Source organism: Drosophila montana, unplaced genomic scaffold (assembly GCF_035044405.1).
Source record: "Drosophila montana isolate Dmon_TW-CO22-7 unplaced genomic scaffold, ASM3504440v1 contig_3285_1, whole genome shotgun sequence".
NCBI classification, from domain to species: Eukaryota; Metazoa; Arthropoda; class Insecta; order Diptera; family Drosophilidae; genus Drosophila; species Drosophila montana.
Genome location: NW_026998169.1, coordinates 186,565 through 209,826, shown reverse-complemented (window position 1 = coordinate 209,826; position 23,262 = coordinate 186,565). Strand labels below are relative to the sequence as shown.

At 34.4% G+C, this 23,262-nt stretch overlaps 4 protein-coding genes across 6 annotated transcripts; 2 read left to right on the top strand and 2 right to left on the bottom strand.

The window, feature by feature from the left end:
* Positions 1 to 1,958: 1,958 nt before the first annotated feature.
* On the bottom strand, positions 1,959 to 11,649 carry LOC135434281 (transcriptional regulator ATRX homolog). Of its 2 annotated transcripts, XR_010437207.1 has the most exons (21): positions 10,482 to 11,649; positions 9,992 to 10,154; positions 9,086 to 9,901; positions 8,851 to 9,020; positions 8,261 to 8,454; positions 8,072 to 8,209; positions 7,835 to 8,010; positions 7,367 to 7,447; positions 7,091 to 7,183; positions 6,974 to 7,024; positions 6,706 to 6,923; positions 5,906 to 6,000; positions 5,238 to 5,545; positions 5,055 to 5,176; positions 4,777 to 4,982; positions 4,677 to 4,704; positions 4,558 to 4,621; positions 2,469 to 3,886; positions 2,309 to 2,415; positions 2,216 to 2,247; positions 1,959 to 2,159 (listed from the first exon to the last, which is right to left on the bottom strand). XR_010437207.1 is itself a non-coding variant. In XM_064690801.1 (20 exons), the coding sequence occupies exons 1-19, from the start codon at positions 11,630 to 11,632 to the stop codon at positions 2,334 to 2,336; spliced, it is 5,574 nt and encodes a 1,857-aa protein (XP_064546871.1). In that variant the 5' UTR covers positions 11,633 to 11,649; the 3' UTR covers positions 1,959 to 2,247; positions 2,309 to 2,333. The 2 variants fall into 2 exon arrangements, 1 of the variants encoding a protein (XP_064546871.1); XM_064690801.1 differs by having other exon boundaries at positions 1,959 to 2,247.
* Positions 11,650 to 12,214: 565 nt separating this feature from the next.
* Positions 12,215 to 12,946, top strand: udd (under-developed). The gene is made up of 2 exons (XM_064690800.1): positions 12,215 to 12,634; positions 12,757 to 12,946. The coding sequence occupies exons 1-2, from the start codon at positions 12,290 to 12,292 to the stop codon at positions 12,862 to 12,864; spliced, it is 453 nt and encodes a 150-aa protein (XP_064546870.1). The 5' UTR covers positions 12,215 to 12,289; the 3' UTR covers positions 12,865 to 12,946.
* Positions 12,947 to 13,994: 1,048 nt separating this feature from the next.
* Positions 13,995 to 17,027, bottom strand: Maf1 (repressor of RNA polymerase III transcription Maf1). Its single transcript, XM_064690799.1, has 4 exons — positions 16,035 to 17,027; positions 14,665 to 14,911; positions 14,329 to 14,606; positions 13,995 to 14,273 (listed from the first exon to the last, which is right to left on the bottom strand). The coding sequence occupies exons 1-4, from the start codon at positions 16,133 to 16,135 to the stop codon at positions 14,219 to 14,221; spliced, it is 681 nt and encodes a 226-aa protein (XP_064546869.1). The 5' UTR covers positions 16,136 to 17,027; the 3' UTR covers positions 13,995 to 14,218.
* A 1,705-nt stretch (positions 17,028 to 18,732) lies between these two features.
* On the top strand, positions 18,733 to 22,409 carry rl (Mitogen-activated protein kinase rl). 2 transcript variants are annotated; one of them, XM_064690798.1, is made up of 8 exons: positions 18,733 to 18,935; positions 19,041 to 19,217; positions 20,405 to 20,531; positions 20,600 to 20,710; positions 21,450 to 21,584; positions 21,653 to 21,937; positions 21,987 to 22,175; positions 22,245 to 22,409. In XM_064690798.1, the coding sequence occupies exons 2-8, from the start codon at positions 19,063 to 19,065 to the stop codon at positions 22,368 to 22,370; spliced, it is 1,128 nt and encodes a 375-aa protein (XP_064546868.1). In that variant the 5' UTR covers positions 18,733 to 18,935; positions 19,041 to 19,062; the 3' UTR covers positions 22,371 to 22,409. The 2 variants fall into 2 exon arrangements, with proteins under 2 accessions (XP_064546868.1, XP_064546867.1); XM_064690797.1 differs by having other exon boundaries at positions 18,733 to 18,945.
* Positions 22,410 to 23,262: the final 853 nt, after the last annotated feature.

Sequence of the window (23,262 nt, the reverse complement as noted above, 5' to 3'; positions counted from 1 at the left end):
GCAGCTTTCGACAGCGAATCCCCGGAGCGGATGCTACTTTATGGCACTGTGTGCGCATCGTGTCCTCTGCGCAGATGCTGTCAATTGCTGTGCTTTCGTATAACAATAACAATTCGAAAGCTTTTATAACAAAGCATGCATTTCTAGAAACGGACTTTGATAAGAAAACATCTGTTTAGCAGGTAAATAATAAGGATGTATGTAAAATATATAAATGTAAATATATACGCTTGTCTGCTTAAATACATACCGACTTTCGCATCGTCATTCACCTCAACCTAATGAGCCTAATGATTATATATATTGCAATACTACTTAAATACTACAAATAAATGTAATTGGCAAAATATACCAAAAAATATATTTATCTTATCAATAAAATAAATCCTTTATTATTTCTAAGCGATTTGGCATTGAATGCACCAATTTTCGGGCATCATTTGAGTCAATTTTGGGCCACTCTTCTTCGTGTATGCTTTTTAAGACTTTTTTCCAGTTCCTCCCATAGGTGCTCGATTGGATGGAGGACTGGTGATTGAAGAGGATTTGGAAGAAGATGAGATGGATTGTATCATTGTTCTGTTAAAAAGTGAACTGACTGCTCAACTTCAACTTTTTAGCGCTTTTTTTTTATTTTACCTTCAATATTTCCAAATAAACACGCTCGACCCTTGTTCCTTCGATGTAAACTAGTTCACCCACACCAGATGCGGACATACAAACCCACACCATAACACCTGTACCACCGTGCTTCCATTTTCTCCACACCTCAATTCGGCCATCTGAGCGAAAAGTATTAAACTTGCTTTCGTCGGAGAAAACGACACCATTCCAGTAAGTTAAAGGCTTCGATTTAAACTCTGGCCAATTCCATTCTCTTTCAAGACACGAAATGAATGGTTTGCGACTTGTAGCCTTGTGTAGTACCTGCCGTACCGTTTTGGAGTGATTATATTTCCCAGTCTCTTCTTTAACCTTTGATGCTATTTGTGATGAGATTTCTTGATATTTCTAATTATTTGGGTGCAATCACGATCGGTTAACTTTCGTGGGAGGCCGGTGCGTTCAGCGTTATCTGCCGTAGGGTCATCCGAAAATCTACGGACTATGCCTCGAATGACTTCTGTCCAATAGCTCTCCAATTTCTTTATAGGATTTGTATTGTTTGTGTAAATTTATAATCATTTCTCACTGCTCTACGGTGGTTTCACAATTCTTAGCGGCCATTTTTGAAAAAATGTTTCTAATAAATTTCTTTAGATTCAAATAACGGTGATTACAGAGTTGCATTTTGGCAAAGAAAGGTGTGACCATTTCAAATCCATATTGAAAACTGCCAATACTTTTGTCCCTATAAATTAACGGGTTCTTGTAATTAAATAATTATTAAAAATCAACCATACCGCCAACGTTTATAAAACTAATTGAATTGATTGCAACAATAGCTAATAATCGTAAACAAATATAAAATTGTTAAATATTAGTCGGAATATTGAATAAAACCAACAATAAATTTAATTAATATAAAGTTGCCAATACATCCATGACATATTTGTGGACTGTTTCCCAGTTTTCGCCAATGTCGAAATAAACCTAATTTTAGCAACAACGGTGTAAAAAGCGCCATTTTTAACTGATCGCGTCCATAGTACTTTTTGGAGACAGACCATAAGGGCACACGACGGAACTCCATGTCAACGGACAACCTGCGCATGAGCTACAGAGGTAAGTTATTGCTAGTCCTCCGCAAAAAAGCACTCCCAGACTCGTTAGCGATTGGGAAGCCCTGGTACAATTCCGAAAGTCCATACTCATTATATAGTAAACAGCTTCAGGCGAAACAGTTTAGCCTCCCTGTAGACGATGTAGTGACCTGCTAGGCGTTACATTCAGGTTTAAATTTGGAGCAAATTGATATGGCATCCTTTGGAAATTGCTATAGTTAGGGTTTAGTCCAATTCATTGATGTATGTTTTATTTTAGGTGATCACTGTTCACTTCATTTACTTCATTCAAGGTTACAAATTAACGTATATATACACAAATTGAAAGCAACCACTGTAACTATGAGCAAAAGATCTGATGGCGGGACTTCAATACTTGGAAGTCAGTACTTCATTGTCTCACGCCTTGTTGTATTTTTCATGGAGAACTAAAATCTGTATACAAAATACATTTAATAGTTCGAGTTTTATCGAAGAAATCATAAAGTTACCACAAGTAATGCATTCAACTCGTTAAGCAGTGCTAAAATTAGATAAACCAAATATTATTAATAAGTTAGCCTTAAAAACTCAATAATCTTTACCTAAATCCATGATTTATAATCTTTTTTATAATTTAGTTCGTTTACTGTTTAGATTTTCTCTTGGGGCTTCAGTTGATCGCTTTCTTACAAATGAGTGTGATGTTTCTCTAAAATAGAATTATGATTTAAAAGAAAAAGGTACATTCGTATCAACTCTTACCCCTGTAAATCTGTTCGCGTTGGTCCATCGTTGGCAAGAAATCCTTCGTCGTTTGAACTTAGTTTACTGGGAAGAGTGCCTAATAAATTCTGAGTAGTGTTTGTTGGCTTCCCTTTATACGCTGATTCGGGCAAAGTATTCTTATTAAGTATCTGTGACGCAGAACTGTTTGGTATTGATTCGCCGCTACTGTTATTAGCTGATAAAAACTCAGAGCTTGCTAATTTATTAGAGCTTCCAGTCCTTGGTGGAGTTATTGAAATATTGGCATGTAGGGAATTTTTCGATTTGAAAACATTTGTATTCTGCCTACTGTCTGTACTTAAAATGGAAGCAGCACTTTTTTGCATGGCCTGCCTTCTAGTTTTCGATTTTTCTGTTAATGTGTTGACAGCAGTTAGGGATATACTAGGAGACATTTCATTAAGCTGCTTCGTAATGCTACTTGTACCCGGAGGACTAGTTGTTGGTATTATTTGCATTTCCGAATTATTTTTTAAATAATCTTTTGAAACAGACGCGAAATTGACATTTCTTGCCATAGGATTTTTTGTAGCTTTTTCGTCTTCGTTCTGTAAGGTCAGATTTACATGTCGCTGTAATTTCGAATTCTTTTTTGTAGCAGCAGACTCTGTACCTAGCGTCGATTTCGACTGTTCAACTGAACGTGTGGGTTGCAATTGAAGTGTTTTCAAAGGCAGGGAATTTTTCAAGAGTGTGGCACTAGCCGGTGTTTTAGCTTGCGTTGCCGATGTCATATCGACGGAGCTTACATTTTGAGCGACATTTTGATCAACGGATGATTTTAGTTTCGTTGATTTATCTCTTATATTCATACTGTCAGTTGTATCTAGCACTCTTTCCGAGAAATGTGAACTGGGAAAGGCATTAAAATTTCCTTTTAAAGTCGAATGTAAATTTTCTAATTGACTGGGCATAGGGTAACTCTGAGGCGAATAATTTAATAGACTTGACAACGGATTTTCAAGCAATTGTTTGTAAGGACCTAAACTGGAAAGAACGTTGGCTGAGTTTGAATTAGCCGATGCATTATCTAGCAACGATGATTCTGATGGTAGTGTATGGTGAAGTTGTGAATGATTCATTGAGCTACTGCGGGCTTTTTGGGAATCAAATAAGCCAAAGTCTCTAGCCTGTAATTTTGTATTTGAAATGCTTGGCATGCTTGGCATAATCGATGAATTCGATTGTAAGCGATTTAGACTAGGCGTATTCATAACGTTAAACGGAGATTGAGCAAAACTATTTTCATTCAAGCATGAGTTAATATCAGGGTAACGCATTGACGTATACTTTTGATACAAATTTAAAGTATCTAGATAATTTGGATTTAATCCATAATTGTACTGTGGAATGAGTGACGCAGACTGAAGACTGTAGTTTAAAAGAGTTTGCATCTGAAAAGAATTAAGTTAAGTTAAACTCTTAAAAATAAAGTACGTTTCAGTTTGTATTACTAGCATTACTGGGAGGATACTATAATTTATAGACTATATAGAAGGAGACATCTCCGACCCTACAAAATATATATAATCTTGATCAGTATCAACAGCCGAGTCGATACAGCCATGTCCGTCTGTCCGTCTGTCTGTTTCTATGCGAACTAGTCTCTCAGCTTTAAAGCTATCCCCATGAAACTCTGCAGAAGTCCCTCTTTCTGTTGCACGCAGTACATATGTCGAAACCGGCTGGATCTGACCGCTATATCATATATCTGCCATAGGAACGATCGGTCGAAAATTAAATTGTTGTATGGAAAACTTTTTTGTTTTTCAAGATATCTTGATCAAACTCGCCATTTGTACGTTTCATTATCTTCCCTACATTTATGCAAAATCTTGTTAACATCGGATCACTATATCATATAGCGGCCATAGGAACGATCAGTCGAAAATGAGGTTTTTGTATGAAAAACTTTTTAATTTTCAAGATATCTCATATCTCATATGAGGTTGGGTTTGCAAGGGTATTAAATCTTCGGCGTGCCGAAGATAGCCCTTCTTTCTCGTTTATTTATAGATTAATACACAAATATTATATGTTTTTTTGAATAATCAACAGTACTTACATCAAGGCTTGGAACAGAACCCAAATATGAATTTAATTTTGTGGGCAGACTAGCATTTTGAATCCTGAAACCAAATTTTTTATATTGCTTTTGAAATATAGCAAGAAATAGTAACTTACTTGTCGGGAGTTAATCCTTCTTGTTGGGCTAATAAATAAAACAAATGTAGAAAATTGTCCAAGTTCATACAAAAGTAAAATGAATATTATACAAACATACCTAAATTCATTTGCAACTCTCTTTCGTATGTGTCCCAAGCATCAGCTTTTTCTTGCTCACTCAATTCCTGTTCCACTTTATTTTCTAATAGACTGTCATGCTCGTGATATTTATAAACCAACTCGGATTGACGTAAAAGGTGGGCTAATATGGTATCTTTTGGTAATAAGGGCATTGTCCTTTCACATTGTTGAGGAAGAGTTAATCTAAATATATGAATACAAAAGAAAAATATCGTTATAAAACAGCTAACAGTTAAATCCACTTTAAACAATTACGTGTAAAGCTCAGCCAATTCTGCCATATTATAATGTCTGTCAATTTGCTGTTCATCTACAACGCGAAAGCTCATTGCCTGCTTTGTAACGGATCGAGAGTAGACCTTTTCTTCCATTGTTCCCTGTGAAATGTTATTATTGTATTTAATTAAAAATATTTTTTATAATTTCTTTAAAGCCTACCATAGCTATTAGACGGTATATATAACAATTTTTTTTCTGACCCAGACGAAAAATACGAAATATATTCTGTTGATCGTTAGAAGGATTCCATGAAGTATCTAATATTATTACTCTGTTGGCACCAATCAAATTTATTCCCTGGCCTCCAGCTTTAGCAGATATCAGAAAAACGCGAGCTCGTCTGTTGGCTTCACTGTTAAACCGTTTTATCATCTCATGCCTGATATTTTTAGGTGTTTTGCCATCCAGTCTATAATAATCCTGGCCATTTATCCAAGTGTTCGAAACTTTATAGCTCGTTGGAATATCTTAAAGTAATTGAAAAATAAAAATTATTGATGATAGCTGCGTTTTGTTCAAGTAGTTGGCGTAGGTTAATATAATATAATTAATACACTATATAAAGTAAATTAATTAATAATCTCAAATATTAAGAAAGTTTTAATTTATTTTTTCATATTCTCTGTGATGTTTACAAGAAGCATTACAGGGTATTCTGCACGGAGTCTTCTCTCCCTCGTATAAAGACATCTATTCTAAACTATTTAGCAAGTAGAAAGTCTTAGGCTATAGTCTTAGTTTGTTTTAATACGAGCAGCTCCTTATAATAACTTTTAGTAAGATATAAAACTTATTTTATTACTCAAATAATACATATATCAACTTACGAATGTGTTGTAATATTTCAGCATCAGATTCCGTTATCTTTTTAAAAAAGTATTCTACCACATTAAGTACTGCAACAAAAGCAGAGAAGATCAAACTGAAAAGGCAAAAAGGATTTATTAATATAACGTGTCGGATAAAAAAGAGAACAGTTTTCTTCGACAGGGCCGAAGATAATAAATCCTCGACAGAAGTACAATAACAATTTTTATTCAAGCCACAAAATATGCTTAACATGATTACTATAACAATAGTTGTCGACTTGGAGATACCTTGTACTAAGCATTGCGCCATATATAATTTTAACAAAAAGTAAAAATGTTGTAAAATGACGGCATCTTCATCACCAATGAGAAGACCGACATTACCAAGTCTATCATACTTACAAAAACTGCGATACTGAACGTGCAGTACATTGCCAAAATCGATAAAGAATTAATTTAAAGTGATTGACTCGAGTTCAAAAAGACTCATTGGCTCTCATTGAACGTTGCAAGAAGTCCGAGGACGTCCTTTACTTAAACGATTACCCAAAAACAGGTCACTAACCAAGCAGCTTCTTTTTGCGGGCATTGAACAGGAACAAAAGTTGCGGACGCTGCCGGACGATTTTAGGAAGATACGCTAGGTTACAGTATAAGAAACGATGTTCTTTACAGTTTGTCGTATTTTGGACAATAAACCTTTCGAGCTCTTAAACTTTTTAATTTGTATGTAACGCAGATTTGTCCAACTCTGAACGATTACTAATTACTTCACGATTTACTTATCTTTATGACAAATAATATTTTTAGCCACTTACCACTTCTCGCCTTTTTCTTCACACATACGAAGAATGGCAAACATAGTGCGAAGTTTGTTACTTGGCATAATGGTCTCCAGGTCTTTTTTTGAAAGATATTTCCGCCACCAATCATTTGTCACTGAAATTAGACCTGTTTGACTGTCGTAAATATCATCTGGTTGATCATCGTCCGAATGGGGACATCCGATTTTTTTGTTATCCTTTTTGTTTTTTTGCTGTGAATAACAACATTAGTTAAGTTATTTGGCAGTAAATATTTACTTACAATGTTCGCATTCTTCCATGCATCTTCTAGAACTTTGGGATGTGTCCATATCTGTTATAATTAATAATAATAAATAAATATTCATTAAAAAAAAAGTACGACAATAGTACAAATTACCTTTCTCAAAACAGTATAGTCGGTAATAAGGCTTTTCCCTCGACTATCGCCACGGCTTGCTATTGCTTCCAAAATGTATTCATATAGAGTATTCTGTAAAGTATTGAACATAAAGTTTCTAGACAAAAAATAACCCCAATACCAATATAAAATGACTTCAAATTAGACCAAGCTGCCGATAGATCATTGTTTTTTAATAACAACATGAGATACAGAGATAAATAAAAATGCAACTCTCTCCTTCGTCCTCCCTTTTTAAACCAATCGATTACATACCTGAACCGCAGTCATAGGAATAAAAAGGACATATTCAAATTTTTGCGGCAAGAATGTCTTCAGTAACTCAGCTTCTTTTCTCTGTAATTAAAATGAACAACTACTTAATTAATAAGAATGCGACAGAAGACAATTTAATAATACATAATACTTATCATGTCTTAAAGGGAATTGATAATATAAATGCAATAAAGAACGGACTGCAAAATACTCCTTCCCAGTCCAATATCTTGATTTTGTATACTTAAATAATCGTTTATATAGACAGACAGACGAAAATGGCAATATGGGCTAAGTTGTTGATACTGGCCCTAAATAATTTATGTGGTTAGATATGTATTTTTATGCGTTTCACGCCAAGGTATAATAAACATATGCAGATCATCTTAGAATACATATTTCTTATTTTTGCACCCTGTGCAATACTATCAAAATAATTCTAAGTAAACTTTGGAATTATGTTTGTACCTGTACGAATTTAGACAGCTTTTTGTGTAAGACATACGATCTTTGCTTCATAACTGTAATATCCTTTTTACTTGAATCCTTATGTTGTCCATTCTTAATTGGATTAGCATATAAATTGGCGAATTCTTTTTCAGTTCCGAGGTATAAAGGTTTTATAAAGTTAACCATACTGTAATCTGTAATAAGATTAATGTAAGTATTACATTAGTTACAAGTATTATCACAAGCTGTACCTACATTCTTTGAGATTATTTTGAATTGGAGTACCGGTTAGAATAATTCGCTTTGGTGTGATAATTTTTGCAACAGCCAGACTTATAGCTGACTTGCTATTTTTTATGATATGGCCTTCATCGCAAACGACAAGATCTGCACCTGAAATGATTGGTTTAACTTTTTTCTTGGGTTGATTTACATTTTATTTACCTGGTTGTAGTAAATATTTATTTACTTTTTCTCGAATATTTTCTAATTTCGCCGAACTTAAATTTCCTCGGTTTTTATAAGAGTGGTAAAACACAAGAGTCCGGAAAGCCTCGTAGCCCACCAACAAGCATCCTGCTCTGTTGACGGATGACAGCGACCAATCTTCCAACACTCGTAACTTATCTAAAATGTCACTAAAGATAATAAGTTTATTACCAAATATACCCTGTTTGCATATATTTGTCAATGCTTATAAAAATCTACATATATAAAACTGTTTTGAAAGGCTTGGGCCCGTTATGACAAAATGCATTTTGCATAGGTAAGATTATTTAAAATTTTTAGAATTTTCATTATCTTTTTTTTTGATTAATTGCCGCTTATGTAAAGCGAATCGCCATGCAGCTAACAGCCATACCAAGATTTTGATTAAAATGGGTTAGAACAATAATATCTACTGCAAAAAATGTCGCCATTATCGGAATCGATCGATTATTTGCGAGCACTTTAAGCGCTGGTTACTTTTCTGTTTATACATCATAAAATAATATATATATATATTTTTTATATATATTAAGCTGATAACTTACGATGAATCCGGAAAAACGAATACTTTTATATGAGTGTTACTTCTAAGTGGCCCCAACCAGCGTTGCAGCTCATCGGCCCAATTCATAACCGTACTCTTAGGACAGAGAACCAGCACTTTCGACGTATTTAGTTCTTTGTATGAAATAACGGTGTGCAATAGAGCTATTAACTAATATATAAATACATTACAAATATGTTTATTTTCAAAATAATTGATTTGAAATAACTGTTCACCTGTAGAGTTTTTCCGAGGCCCATGCAATGAGCCAAAATGCAGCCCGAACCAGAGTTTTTCTTATTGTGATCAATTCCACCGTAACATGAATCATACATAAACTTTACTCCATCAATTTGATGCGGCTTCAGTTGTTTAACTATATCGTCATCAACCTTTACAAATGTTTTAGTACTTTCAATGTAGTCAAGTATTAAACCAGATTTTGTTGTATTTCCAGAATTACTAGAATTACTCTTGATTGCCTTTGAAAGCAACACATGTTTTTTTTCTAGCCTTCGTATTCTCTCAGTTTCTGATTTTTGGGCAGCTCTCGTCTCATTTGCTAACTGGTCCATACGCAGCATTGGCTTAATTAATCTCGTTTTTTCTTCCACGGGTTCAGGTTCAACGTCAGAATAATCGCTTTCTGAACTAAGAACGATTTCTTCATTTTGATTACGCTTTTCAGCTTCAGCCATTAATTTCTCTAAAGATTTCTTAGATCTATTTTTGTTAATAAAGTTATCATTCCATAGTTCATCGCTAACTTCAAAACTATCGGACTCTTTCTTTTCAGATTCAAGTTTGTGTTCTTTTGTTTCATTAATTCCATCATCCTTCACCATATCCTCTTGTTCGCATTTAAAAACTTGCAGAAATTTGTCTACTACATCTCCCTTATTATCATCTTCCGTAGAAGATTCCTTGGAAAGATTGTAGTCACTTTGATCTGAAAGTCCAGAGTCACTGTTCGATTCATTTAGTAGTTGCAGTTTAATTTGCTCATTAAATCGAGAAAGATACTGATTCTCCGTTATAACTTCATCGTCACTCTAAAAATAAATATAGTTAGTATTTGATACTTGTATGAATTGTATAATCATATTTGATCTGTGTTCTACTTTAACTACATACAAACTCACTTCTTTGAAACTATTATCAGTGTCATACATTGCCAAATCATCATCAAAATCATTGGGCGTATTTGAACTTTTGATACTTAGCGATTTGGGATTGCTTTTATCAATGGATTTGACTCCTTTGGTGTGTCCATGACGTTTCTTGAGACCATTTAAATTGGTGAGCCTGTCAAATAAGATATAATTCAAGATTATTAACAAATAATTTTAATTTTATAAAATTTAAATGATGTATAAGCCTATATTATACATATATGTATAAGCCTATATTATGCCTATAATTTGTATTTATACCCTTGACCCCGACCGACCATTACATATAGCTGCCAAAGGAATGATCGAGCACAAATAAGGGTCTTGTATGAAAAACAGACCAAAAAGTAAGTAAGAGTATTTACCCTTCAGCGTGCCGAAGATAGCCCTTCTTGTCAATTAAATATTTGATTAAAATAGCAATTGGCAGTACGTTTAAATACGCTGTTTGGATACAAACCTTTCTATTTCTTTATCCGTGTTACTTTCTGATGAGCCCGAACACGTCTTATCATTGTCAACTTCTTCGCTGGACATTTGTCGGAATTTACTATTGGTAAAATCTAGGTTGATATATTTACCAAGATCAATGCCATCGCTATATTCAAATTCTCTAATTAAATTGTGAGCTTTTGAGCTTTGCAACCGATCCGGTGTCAATAAATTACTTTCACTTAGATCTTTCTTTCGATCATCAGAACTACCGCAGTCGCTATCCATGCTGGAGGAAGCAGATGTGTCTAAAAGATATCTTTTTGCATTATGATTAATTCTACGCCTTTTTCTTAGAGAGCCTTTTGAAAATGTTTGAACGCATTGATCAGTCATCTTTATGATATTGGCAACTGTCTTAAGTTTTTGAATCTTTCCATATATAAAGTCTTTGAACTCTTCTTCTGTTTTTGATGTTTGTAATTTGCATTCATCATAAAAATCTTTTGCAAAATCAGTTGTATTGCTAAGAACAGTACTGAAAGCGATTTTATTTTCGCTCATGTTTTCATAAAGGCTTTCAAAATATTCATCATTTGCCTCAACCTCCAGGGGCTCCGAGCAATTCTCTGACAAAGTTGTGTTATTACTCCGAGATACACATTCAGTAGAATTTAATTCGTTAGACTTGTTGTTTACATTTTCCAACTGAAACATCTTAATTTTCTTAATTGTACTATCAATAAAATTGGTTACATGAGTAGGAACTGTTTCAGCCGGTGTTCCATTCGAAATAATGTAACTCAATAGAATATCTTTAACACTATCTAGCTTGGGTTGGCCGACCACGACTTCTTGAGACGTATAGTTATGGTCATTCAACGCATCGGAAAATTTCGAATCATGATCAGTACATTGTTCAGCTTCTTTCTGAAGCTCCGACATTTCGCCTACATTGTTGAGGTTTGACAAATTATCCTCGCTGATTTCCAGAGCTGTGCCCACTTCAACTTGACAAATATGTTCTATTGGCAAGTCTAGGAAAGTTGTCTCTGTTATTTGTTCATCTTCGAATGTTATTTCGCTTTTAATATAGTTTTCTGGTGATATGCACGTCTTTTCTCGGTTGTCAAGCGGAACGTCTGTTCCAAAGAGGTCCATTCCCAAATTAAAATCCATTTTTAGATCTAAAATTAATGGGAATTATTAACTTTTGTCCATCTTTCAATATAAGAAATAGCAATTGATTAAAACCTTTCAGACTGATTGCCAAATAATACACACTTTTAAAAAGATAATTAAATGCTAAAATTTCCTCAAAACTTTACTAATACAAGCTATTTAATAATTAGGTAAACAACTATTGACTTTATGGGATATGCCGATAATTATTGACAATAGCTATGAGCTGTATACTCACATCGATAGTCTAGTATTTAAGTATCGTGTTGGAGTGTTGCCAATCATCGATTACCATTAAATTTGATAGACTAACAGCACGTCCGCACTGAGTGCATTCATTTTTGTATTTTGGTCCAAATGCTACAGGCCAGACGTTTCGTTCGCACATAATTTAATTGATTTATTTTTCATTATATTTATAATAATTAATTTAATAAAATACAAAGTAAACGTTTACCTATTTGGAAATGAAAGATACTGCCGAACACTAATAAAAACATCTTAGGCATCTTATCGATAGTTTTGGACACGACCGTCCAGTGCTGTATAATGGAAACGGATTATCGAAATATCGGTAAATCGAAGAGTTATCGTCAAATCTATAACATATGTACAATAAATAACAAACATTTTACCCTTGTTTCTAATATAGCAATGAAGACGTCTCCTGTGGGAAAATTATACGAAGATAAAGTTGAAAGAAAATTTAGTTCTTTGCGATTTCCGCCAAAAGGAATACCAAAACACGTTCTTACCCGTACCCTAAAAATAGTAAATGATCCACATGACGAGTTTTGGTTGAACAAAAACTCGTCATGTGCGGCACCAGTTACCTACGATGTAAGCAACGCTAAAAAGCATTCGGACGCTTACAAAAAGTTGAATTTGGCTCGCAAATGTATGTTGACACGAGACTGGCAAAACTTGGCCAAATTATTAACGTCAAACCTAGTCGGTGACAGCATAATTCAAAAAAGCGCATATCCAATTTTTTCAGAAGTAAGTACACTTGTTTATACCCAAAAACCAATTGCAAATGTGTAAATGGGTATGGGTTTGCTTGGATATTTTACAGCTTATGACTTCTTCCTATTACATTTTAACTATTAATATATTTTCAGTACGTCTCAATCTTTTTAACCATGGAGGACCCCGAACTTTTAAAAAAACTTCAACAGACAATCTCACCATCTGGATCGCAGCCTGCCAGTAAAAATACAAAACCTTAAATCCCATTACAAATGTTATTAACTTATGTATAATAAAGTATTAAGCACAGAATATTTTAAATAAAATATTTGTTTCACAGTATTTTGTGTGGTCCAGCATTTTGAGGAATTTTTTTGTACTTTTTGTTTAGCTGGTTCGTGGTCTGTGTTTAGATTAGACAATCTTATATTTCTTACATTTATCTATATATACAAGTAAGAGGCTCTAGTTAGGAGTTCATGACCATGGGATACCCTGAACCCTCTTCTACCAACACCAAATGTAGCTCGCACTAACCATAACTCCCACCTCCACAACTCTGTCAAATCTCATCAGAATTGTACGAGGTTTGGATCTTCGTTCATGGTTTAGCCTCTAGATCAATATGGCATTTCAATCTGGCAACAATTATTTTTGGTCAAAATTCATGTTAAGGTGGTATTCTCAAATCTTTTATATAGACATAGGTTAACATTTTCCACCTCCACAACTCTGTCAAATCTCATCAGAATTGCACAAGGTTTAGATCTTAATTCATGGTTTTGCCTCTAGATCAATTTGGCATATAAATCTGCCGATGATAAATGAGCCGATTCGACCAAGTGGTCAAGTGGAGCGCAGCCATCGAAAAGCTAGTCGAGCGTATTTAATGGCTCCAACAGTGTCTCCACAATTGTGCAATTAGGATAAGACGACTTACAAATTTAAGATCGTTAAGGTTATAAGAATTAACCTTTCGAAAACCGCGGTTGAAATCCCCTGGTTATAATGCACTCATTGGCATACGGTTTGGTTATTCCATGACCAAATCGGAAATAGGTTGTTAAATGGATATGAAAGCAACTACGATAACATCGGGGACCCTTGCAGATAAGTGGATGGCCATAAAACTCACCACCACTTTTACTTGTCACATAAGAAATGCTTCCGCGTTTTCTTTTCCTCCATCTCCATTTTGTGGCGTCTGCATTTTGTATCGTGAGGGATATTTAGCTGTTCAGCAAGCCTGCCTATTGGATAATGTCTCGTTATTTGGCTGATATCCCCCTTCTTCCTATTGTTGGCCATTAAACTTCAATTAATTAGATAAGTAGAGTAATATGAACCTCTTGACAATAAGGAGAATACGAGTTAATAAAAAGAATAAATATATAGAAACTTAGATTTATTTGTTAAGAACGCATATTAATATTGTTTTGAATAAAATACTTGATTAAATATTATGTTTCCTTGATTTAGTTATAAACATGTACGTGATGGTTTTAAAGATTATTAATAATGAAGAGCACAGTTTCTTGTCTGTTCGCGCCTATTGCCCGAAATAAAAAAAGTATAAGTAATATGGTGAAAATCAAATTGAAGAACTATAATTCATTAATATATATCTTCTTCCATAGAAAAATCAGATGTTTCTCCAGCATAGAGGGAGCTAAAAATAAACAAAGAATGTAGTAAACATTTATAAAGTTCAGATTTTATCATACTTGACAGCGCGGCTGGTGAAGAAAACAATGCGTTTTAGCTTTTTGTTGTAGAAAAAATAGTTGAATGACCATAAGCAACCAGGTTCTCCAAAAGGATCAGAGCTTAAGTCCGGATTATAGCTGTATATATCGCATTCCGATAGGGTTACCTCATCGTCCACGGCTGACCACAATGGCTGACGCAAAACTTGGTATTGATCCCCAGCTAGGGCTGATAGATTAGAATGAACGGAGTTCATAACCCAAGGCAAAGAAGGCTCTTTGCTAAACTCATGCGACTATAAAAATAAAGTCTGTTAAGATGGATACGCCTTTTTAAAATTCGTTCAGACCTACCTTGGCATCTGAAAAATCATAATCCGGTTCAAATGAGGCATTCAAAGTTGCAATCAAGTAAAATAAAGTTTTGCGAGAGATCGTGTCACATAAGATTACGCCTTCATCGCCGGATTGACTGTTATTGCGATGAAAGTTTGGTGAAAGATCTGACAGAGTTTGAGGAGGAGATAACGCTTGCAAGTCATGACCGTGGGTCTCAGCTGTAAATCGTTTGTATAACACCTTCTCAGCAGCAACCATTTTGCTAAGTAGAAAAAAATATAAAAAGGTTTGATTAAAAATATTGTTTACATGTACAATTTGCGTTATTTTATCATGAAGTCTTTACTTAAAATTAGTAAAAAAAAAAACAAGTAAAAGTTCGCATTCAAACATTTGAAAAAAGATCAACGAAAATCCGCTGACTCAGTTGGCATCGGACTTAAAAAATGATTGCAAGAAGAGAGTGAGCCAGGTGACAGCTCGTAAAGTAAATGCATAAATACTCCTCGCAAATAACTAGAAAAAAGTCATTACTGTCTGCAGTAAATATCCAGAGACGGCTTCTTTTTTCTACTGCTAATATCAACATGCCCGTGGAGTACTGGGAATCATGACAAACTGCAAAGTTTGGAGAAAGTCCAATATATGGCGCGAGTTTTACCTGGACATCCTTAAGAATGAAATATCAAGGAGCGCAATTAAGTTTGGTTTCATAGACCCCCAATAAACAGAAGTACACGCTTTACCGGGACAGCGAACCCAAACACAAATCGTTTCTGTGCAGGACTTGGCTGCTGTACAATTGCAACAAAGTCATTGCCCAGAGTCCTGACTTAATCCTAATTGAAAATTTGTGAGCTTTCTTAAGGAAGCGAGTGCGGAAACGGAGCCCAACTAACAAAAACGCTCTCATCAAGGCCATTCAAGAAGAGTGGATAAAAACACCTGAAATGTATGACCTGCATAACCTTATTCAGTGTATGGCTTGGCGTCTGCGGGCTGCAATGGACGCTAATAGCCAACATACCAAATATTAGAACTACCATAGCTATAGTTTCCTAGATATAGTTATATATTCAATAATAGTTTGTGTGATGTTTTTCATATTGAAAACAATTACTTGACATGATAAAAAAAAAACTTAATGGTTTATCAAACCTTTATCAAACCTGTCATTTCTCATTTTTACTTTGATCCTTATATAATAATAATAATTAATATCGGACTACTAGGTCGAATAATGTGTTTTTATAAGGCCAAATATTCTATTTTGCAATATATCTTAGCCAAATTCAGCAATTGCCAATTTTTAATATTCGGCGGGCAATGGATTCAGGTTATTAATTGCTAAATTATAATTGGTAAGCTGATTGAAAATTTCATACCAGGAGTAGCTTTCGATTCGTCCGAATATCGTGATCCCACCAGTTTGTATAGAGAGCGCGTTGTTGATGGCCTCGAAGCGAGAGCTCTCCAGCAGCTTCATGTTGGGTTTCCAGCAGTGAGCAAAACAGTCGCCGTCAAAAAGATCTCAAGGGGTGATATCAGGCGAGGGGACTGCCGAACTTAGCGAACTTTAAAAACGCTTTGTAAAACGATCAGTAACTAATCCTAGTCAGCCAAATTTAAGATGTATGTTCAGATAAGCTCCTTTAGGCGCTGTGCGGTCTTATTGAGGCTTTCGGCGTCGTGATGTTTATCGTTTGATTTGCTCTTGATGCATGCATTGCCCAGAAAGTAATCGTATAAAGTTTACAATTTCTGAACATGGTATCCGGATGGACTGCAATTCTTTTCTTTACTGCCACTTTTTTCTCGACTTTGTAAATATGGTGGAGTCTGCACTGTTTCATTAACATTACACAATTAAATTTCAGTTCAATTATATTTTTTATCTCTGGCACTGCTCTGTGCCGCAGATTACGTTATATATATTCTTTGTTTAGTATTTTGAATTTTATTTAAAAAGATTTTATTGTTGTGTAACCTTGTATCTTGATTTATTTACTCACACATACATATGAATTATGTTTAATTGTGTGGATTCATACGCTTTTTTTCATAAGAATATGCACTTCTGTATGTACTGAACCGTCTGTGTATAATACAAAGGTATTATATGTTTTTATATGTGTTTAACGACCTTCGTATTGAGGATTACGCAGATATAAATATGGCGTCAATAATACAGAGAACGACGTTAATTTCTCTGTTTTCTCAAGTTATCTGTTATTTTAACACTTTAACTCATAAATGTTCAGAATCCATTAAACGCAACATATTTGAATATTCCATTTGATATTTAAGGGTAAAGATCATTAATTCGCACACGGATATTTCTTAAAACTTTTTGTGGATTTCCGTATTAGCATCGCAACATGCACACAACATATTCATACATATGATGATGGTTTTTGTACTTGGTATAAGCACTTAAGGATGACACTATTGAAAACTATCGGATACTATTTTTTCTTAAAATGTATGTTATTATTGAACCCATTCACACTGAGTACAAATTCGGGGAACGAATGGAATTTAAAAGAGATGTGAAACTTCTGTTCCAATTCGCAACATCTAAGCCCTTAAGAATGGCAGTTATTCAAACTGTTTTGGAAAAGCTGTGAATTTTAAAACTAAATTGGCAACAGATATAAAAAAAATAGCCGACAGGCCATTCTGTTAAAAAAAAAATAACCAAGAGCCTTTGCGCTAGCTGATTCGAATTATCCAAATATTATAATTCCAACTTACTATCGTGACTCCTCGGTAGCGCAATATCCAAATATTTCTGTGTAAGGTTATCCAATTTGGATCTGTTGGCAGTCGTTCCTACTGATTGATACATCTTGTCTGCCATTTATATAGAAGTGGGAAAAAAGTTCGATCCCAGGGACCACACAATCGATTCCGGCTGCTCTCCGTGGAAGGTTACTAGGTCCCTTAAGCGACAGCCACTACATCCTGGATAAGCGACTTACCGCACATGGCTGCACAAACAGTTTCCAACTGCAGGAACATGATGTCTCGCCTAAACTGGACCTCTCTCTAAGCTTCGTCCCATCTGAATTTACAAAACTAAAGACTTGAACCCAGCAAATGAAACATATGCTTTTTTAAAAATGCAACTTACATGCCTTTCCCTATCAAATAGGTAAAGCGCATATTTTTTACTCAAACTTGAGGACGCTTCTGGATTTTTTTAGAAGGTACCTCTTGGTCGAGCCTTTTTACGATCCCTTTGGTATTGCTTTGGCAAGATTAGATTGCTGAGCATAAGAGGTGCGAGGTGGAGTGTGGTGGATGCATAGACACAAGGTGGCGAGAATGGCTTAGTGCTGCGAATGCTACTTTCTACAAATAAAACTGATTGCCCACAATGATTGACTAATTGGACAGTAAGAACTAGAAATCTGCAACTTAACCGTTGGTAATTGCATTAGGTGTGAAGGTGTACGTTTAGAAGAAATTATGGAAAATTTGTTAAAAAATTATGTTGTTTGAAATATTGTCGTTGTGCAAATTTTCACTTTTCAGAAATTTAGGTGGAAAATATAGGTCAAAGAATGATTTGACCGTGAGAGAGAAAATGTAATCGATACGTTTTTTATCTATCGCTCATGGATGGAAAATGTTTAATGAATGTAAGATTCGCAACGCAAGGCTAAAATAGGCAGAAAATATTTATTCCAACTTTTAGATTTTCAATCAATGAAATTTGTTGAGTTAAAGTTTGTTCGATAATATTTAAATTTTTCTATGGGAAAATGGAGAATTGATGTCTATAATGTAAAATAAGAACTTGGACCGAGCAAGGCCGGGAAATACCTGCTAGTATATAATTTGAATTTATTTTATATATTACTTATACCGACTTTGTTCCCTTTATTGGAAAATAAATTATGTTGTACCTGTAATTTGAAGTAGTGGAACGACCGATAATGGAACTCAAAGGAGTAAAAACGAGCTACAATAAATTTGGGACTTTGTTCGTTCGTTCTTTTGAGTGAGTTGTTCAATCGAACTTGTTCAGAAAAATCCGATATTACTCCTAAAAATTTATATGCTCATTAAATGTATCGCAATCGGATAGATGAATGAATAAAATAATTTAGTGACAAATTATAATCATATAACATTAAAAGTTGTTTGTGTGAATACTTGTTTAATATCGTGTAAATTTCATTTACGTGTCGAAATATAAGCTGGCATTTGTCGAAGTAGACAGTAAAAGCTTTGGGTGTTGCCCCAAATAATAGATACATTTTGCATTATATTAAGTTAATGTAAATTCAAGTAATTGTCATACTACATTTTAATCAAGTGCATGACGTTATAGTGTAATCTCATACGAAGTCTGATATATGTTTATGAATGTGTTTGAATTTCAGATCAAAAAAGTTTGTATATAAGATGGCGGAGGGAAATACTGGAACTAGTGCTGAGGGTGCTGCCGCCTTGGCTGCCCCACATCCTAACGCCGAAGTTATAAGGGGGCAAATATTTGAAGTCGGCCCAAGATATAGGAAATTGACATATATCGGCGAAGGCGCATATGGCATGGTGGTGTAAGTATATCATGTAGCCCTACACATCACTCGCACTATGTATGTATATTCGTAAATGCATACATACCGCATATTCACCCCGTTAAGAAGCTAAGCTCCCTCTCGGGAGTCTTACATCAAATATAACTAAACACTTTGACTTAAATAATAATAACAGTATATACTTATAAATATATTTGAAATTTTCACCATATGCGATGGATGTTGTGCTATGCATGCTAAAACTAGGTTTTGGGAAATTCCACCCGCAACTGTGGAAAAGTAGTTGGTAACGTAAAAGATTGGTATACAATTTTTTTTTCTTACCAATCGATCGGCCTTAATCTCAGCTTAGAAGATCTTTGGTCCAATTCATTTGAGGGGTGTCTCACATTTTTTGAAAAATAGAAATGGTGGTCAAATTAATTTCTAAGAATATTTGCTTTACACTTTTTAAAAAATCCAAGTTTCCTCGGATTCGGATCAATATAGTACAGGTAATTCGAAAATTCGATCCGCAAGTAGGTTACGCTTGTTTGTCTTAGCAATAACAACAACAAAATATTTAAAAAAAAGTTAGTTGCCTCTGCCGGTGTCGAACTTGCAAATTCCTTCAACTATTTGCCGTCGCCGCATGCCTCACAGCCATAACGAGAATTGAGCCTTGAAGAGAAAAAAAAAACGAAAGTTAAATAGCAGCACATACACATAGAACGGCACATAATACAATCAGCATTAAAATTGTGGTTAGAATTGTTTTTATGAGTGGAGGCGGGGGTGGTGGAAGCTGTAAGATTTACGGAGCTTGATCTGAGTATGCAGATATTCTTGAAGATAAATGTTAGCTCTTAAAACAGAAAAGACTTACGCAAAAACAGTATTTTAATAACGATGTTTATCTATTGATTGGAAACGTTGAATGTTATCCATTATCGAAAACAATCTCTAATGCTCGAGCAATAGGAGGTCCTACGTTCAAGTCTCTAGCTCTTATCGGTTAAAAGACACAGAATTAATTTAGTTATATCCTGATTAAATGTCCAATGTTGTATAAAATTGAACTTGACTTGACAGAATTGCTGAAATTGAAGGTATTGGGTATTTGTCTTATAGTCTATAATCATTCTCTTCTTATTGCAGAGCTAATTCATTCATGAGTATTTCTAGAAACATTTATTTAATTAAACATTGTGTTATGTCCATTACAGATCTGCTGATGACACGTTGACGAACCAAAGAGTTGCTATTAAAAAAATTTCTCCGTTTGAGCACCAGACGTATTGTCAACGAACTCTAAGAGAGATAACCATTTTAACCAGATTTAAACACGAAAATGTAATTAAAATGCAATGTTATTATAGTCGAAACAGTGTTATATCCTTAACAAGACTGTTTTCATTTAGATTATTGATATACGCGACATCTTGCGAGTAGATAGCATAGAACAAATGAGGGATGTATATATTGTACAATGCTTAATGGAGACTGATCTGTATAAACTACTTAAAACGCAGGTAAATAATTTTAAAAATTAACCATTTTTTAAATACTTTCTACTGACTAATTATCATACCCTGAACCCATTGAAATGGGTAAAATGGTTTCTTACTAAAATGGCGACAGCTATAAATTGAAACATATTTGATATGTATAATAATCAAGAAGCTTCAGTTGTTAAAAAAATTTGTTTTCGATATCAATTTATCGTTGCTTGAAAACAAGGCAAGTTATCGATTATCGGAAAATGCGGGTATTAGGAGAACCCATGTTTCAAATTTCAAGCCTCTAGCTCTTATAGGTTTTGAATTCCTTGCGTTCATACGTACGGATATCTAGATCGACTCGGCTATTGATGCTGATCAATAATATATATACTCTATGGAGTCGGAAATATGTACAGCCATATGAACATGTCCAGGTCGGCTCGGTCATTGATGCTTTCTTCTCCCTGTTACATACATTCACAAAAAAACAATATACTCTTTTTATTATTAATGGGTTAAAGTTATAACAAATCAGAAAAAAATGTATACATTTACTCCTAAAATATAATTGGTAAATATAATAGAATGTAAAAATATAAATAACTGAAATCTTAAAACTTATCAATGACACATTTATGACAAATCAGAAAAATCATTAAAATTCGCTTGTAAACCCAACTAAATATTCTTAGTTGGACAACCTCGGCTAGATCAATTGTGTTTCTTATGAGTTGTTGCGATTATACCTGTAAACTCTTTTTATTTACAGAGGCTGAGTAACGATCACATCTGTTACTTCCTGTATCAAATATTGCGTGGTTTAAAGTATATCCATTCGGCAAACGTTTTACATCGAGACCTAAAGCCGAGCAATCTTTTGCTAAATAAGACATGCGATTTAAAAGTGCGTATAATTATTATTAACTGCCGTGTTCAATATAGTAATTGCATTTATAATACTTTCTGATTTAGATTTGTGACTTTGGTTTAGCCCGAATTGCTGACCCAGAGCACGACCACACTGGTTTCCTTACAGAATATGTAGCAACTAGGTGGTACCGGGCACCAGAAATAATGCTTAATTCAAAAGGGTATACAAAATCAATTGATATCTGGTCAGTTGGGTGCATTTTGGCTGAAATGCTAAGCAACCGACCCATCTTTCCTGGAAAACATTATTTAGATCAACTCAACCATATTCTTGGCGTGCTAGGATCCCCATCACAGGAAGACTTAGAATGTATTATTAATGAAAAGGCAAGTCTTAAAAGTATATTACGATTTCTTGCTAATGATTTTTTTCCAGGCACGGAATTATTTAGAATCTTTGCCTTTTAAGCCAAATGTGCCATGGTCGAGGTTATTCCCCAATGCAGACGCTTTGGCGTTGGATTTACTTGGTAAGATGCTTACGTTCAACCCGCACAAACGAATTCCAGTAGAGGAAGCTCTTGCACATCCATATTTAGAGCAGTATTATGATCCTGGCGATGAGGTAACACTAATATTTTCATATATAAAATTATTTTTAAATCTAACTATAATTTATAACTTTTGTTTATAGCCTGTTGCAGAAGTACCATTTCGCATTAATATGGAAAATGATGATATATCTAGAGACGCTTTGAAATCGTTAATTTTTGAAGAAACGTTGAAATTTAAAGAACGACAACCAGAACAGGCTCTATAAAAACAATTATCAAAAAATAAAAATTCACATTTTCAACTATTTGTTTTATTTTGATTTATTATTATTAATGTGGTAATTCAATTAATACCCTTTCATACGTTTATTTTACATTTTTAAGTAGTAACTTAGCTCATATCGCTGTACATTTATATTAACTATATTTTAAAAAAACTATGCTAACATATATGCATTTAATCTGTCTGTAAGCACCACCATTTATAATGAACACCGCAAAAGAGTGGGTAAACCCCATTATATGTTGGTATTTACCTAAACATTTACCTCATGGAAATAAGTATACGATCTTATAAAGTTTTTTCTTTTTCAAATATAACAACGAGTTAATAAGATGTTGCTAACAGAATTTTAGATAGAAAAATATTTTAGCCGTACATCAAAAATAAATGGATATAATTATAATTAACGTTTCAAATCCACCCCAATATTGGACAATGGCCTCAGAACTGTTACCCTGAACCAATTAAAAATTGATAAAAAGGGTATAATATATTTGTGCAAATGTATGTAACAGGTAGAAGGAAGAACCTAGCGCCCACCCAGTAGGAGTTTGTTTCCGATAATCGATAACTTTCCCCGATTCGAAGCAATCGATAAGAATCAATATCGAAATTCTATTTTGTGCAAATCTCTCGGGCTTTAAGAGCTAGAGTCACCAAATTTAACATGTAGCTTCTAAAATCAAGTATCTTTCATTTTATAGCTAACGCCAGCTCCTGCCACCTCAACATAGCTATAAATTAAATAAATGAACCAATTCGAGCTACCCACCTTTTAGGCCACAATTTTACTGCAATTGTCTTTTTGAGAAAATACGAATATTCGAAAAGGTTCAGGGTAACTCCTAGTCGGGAACACCCGACTAGAGCCTCTT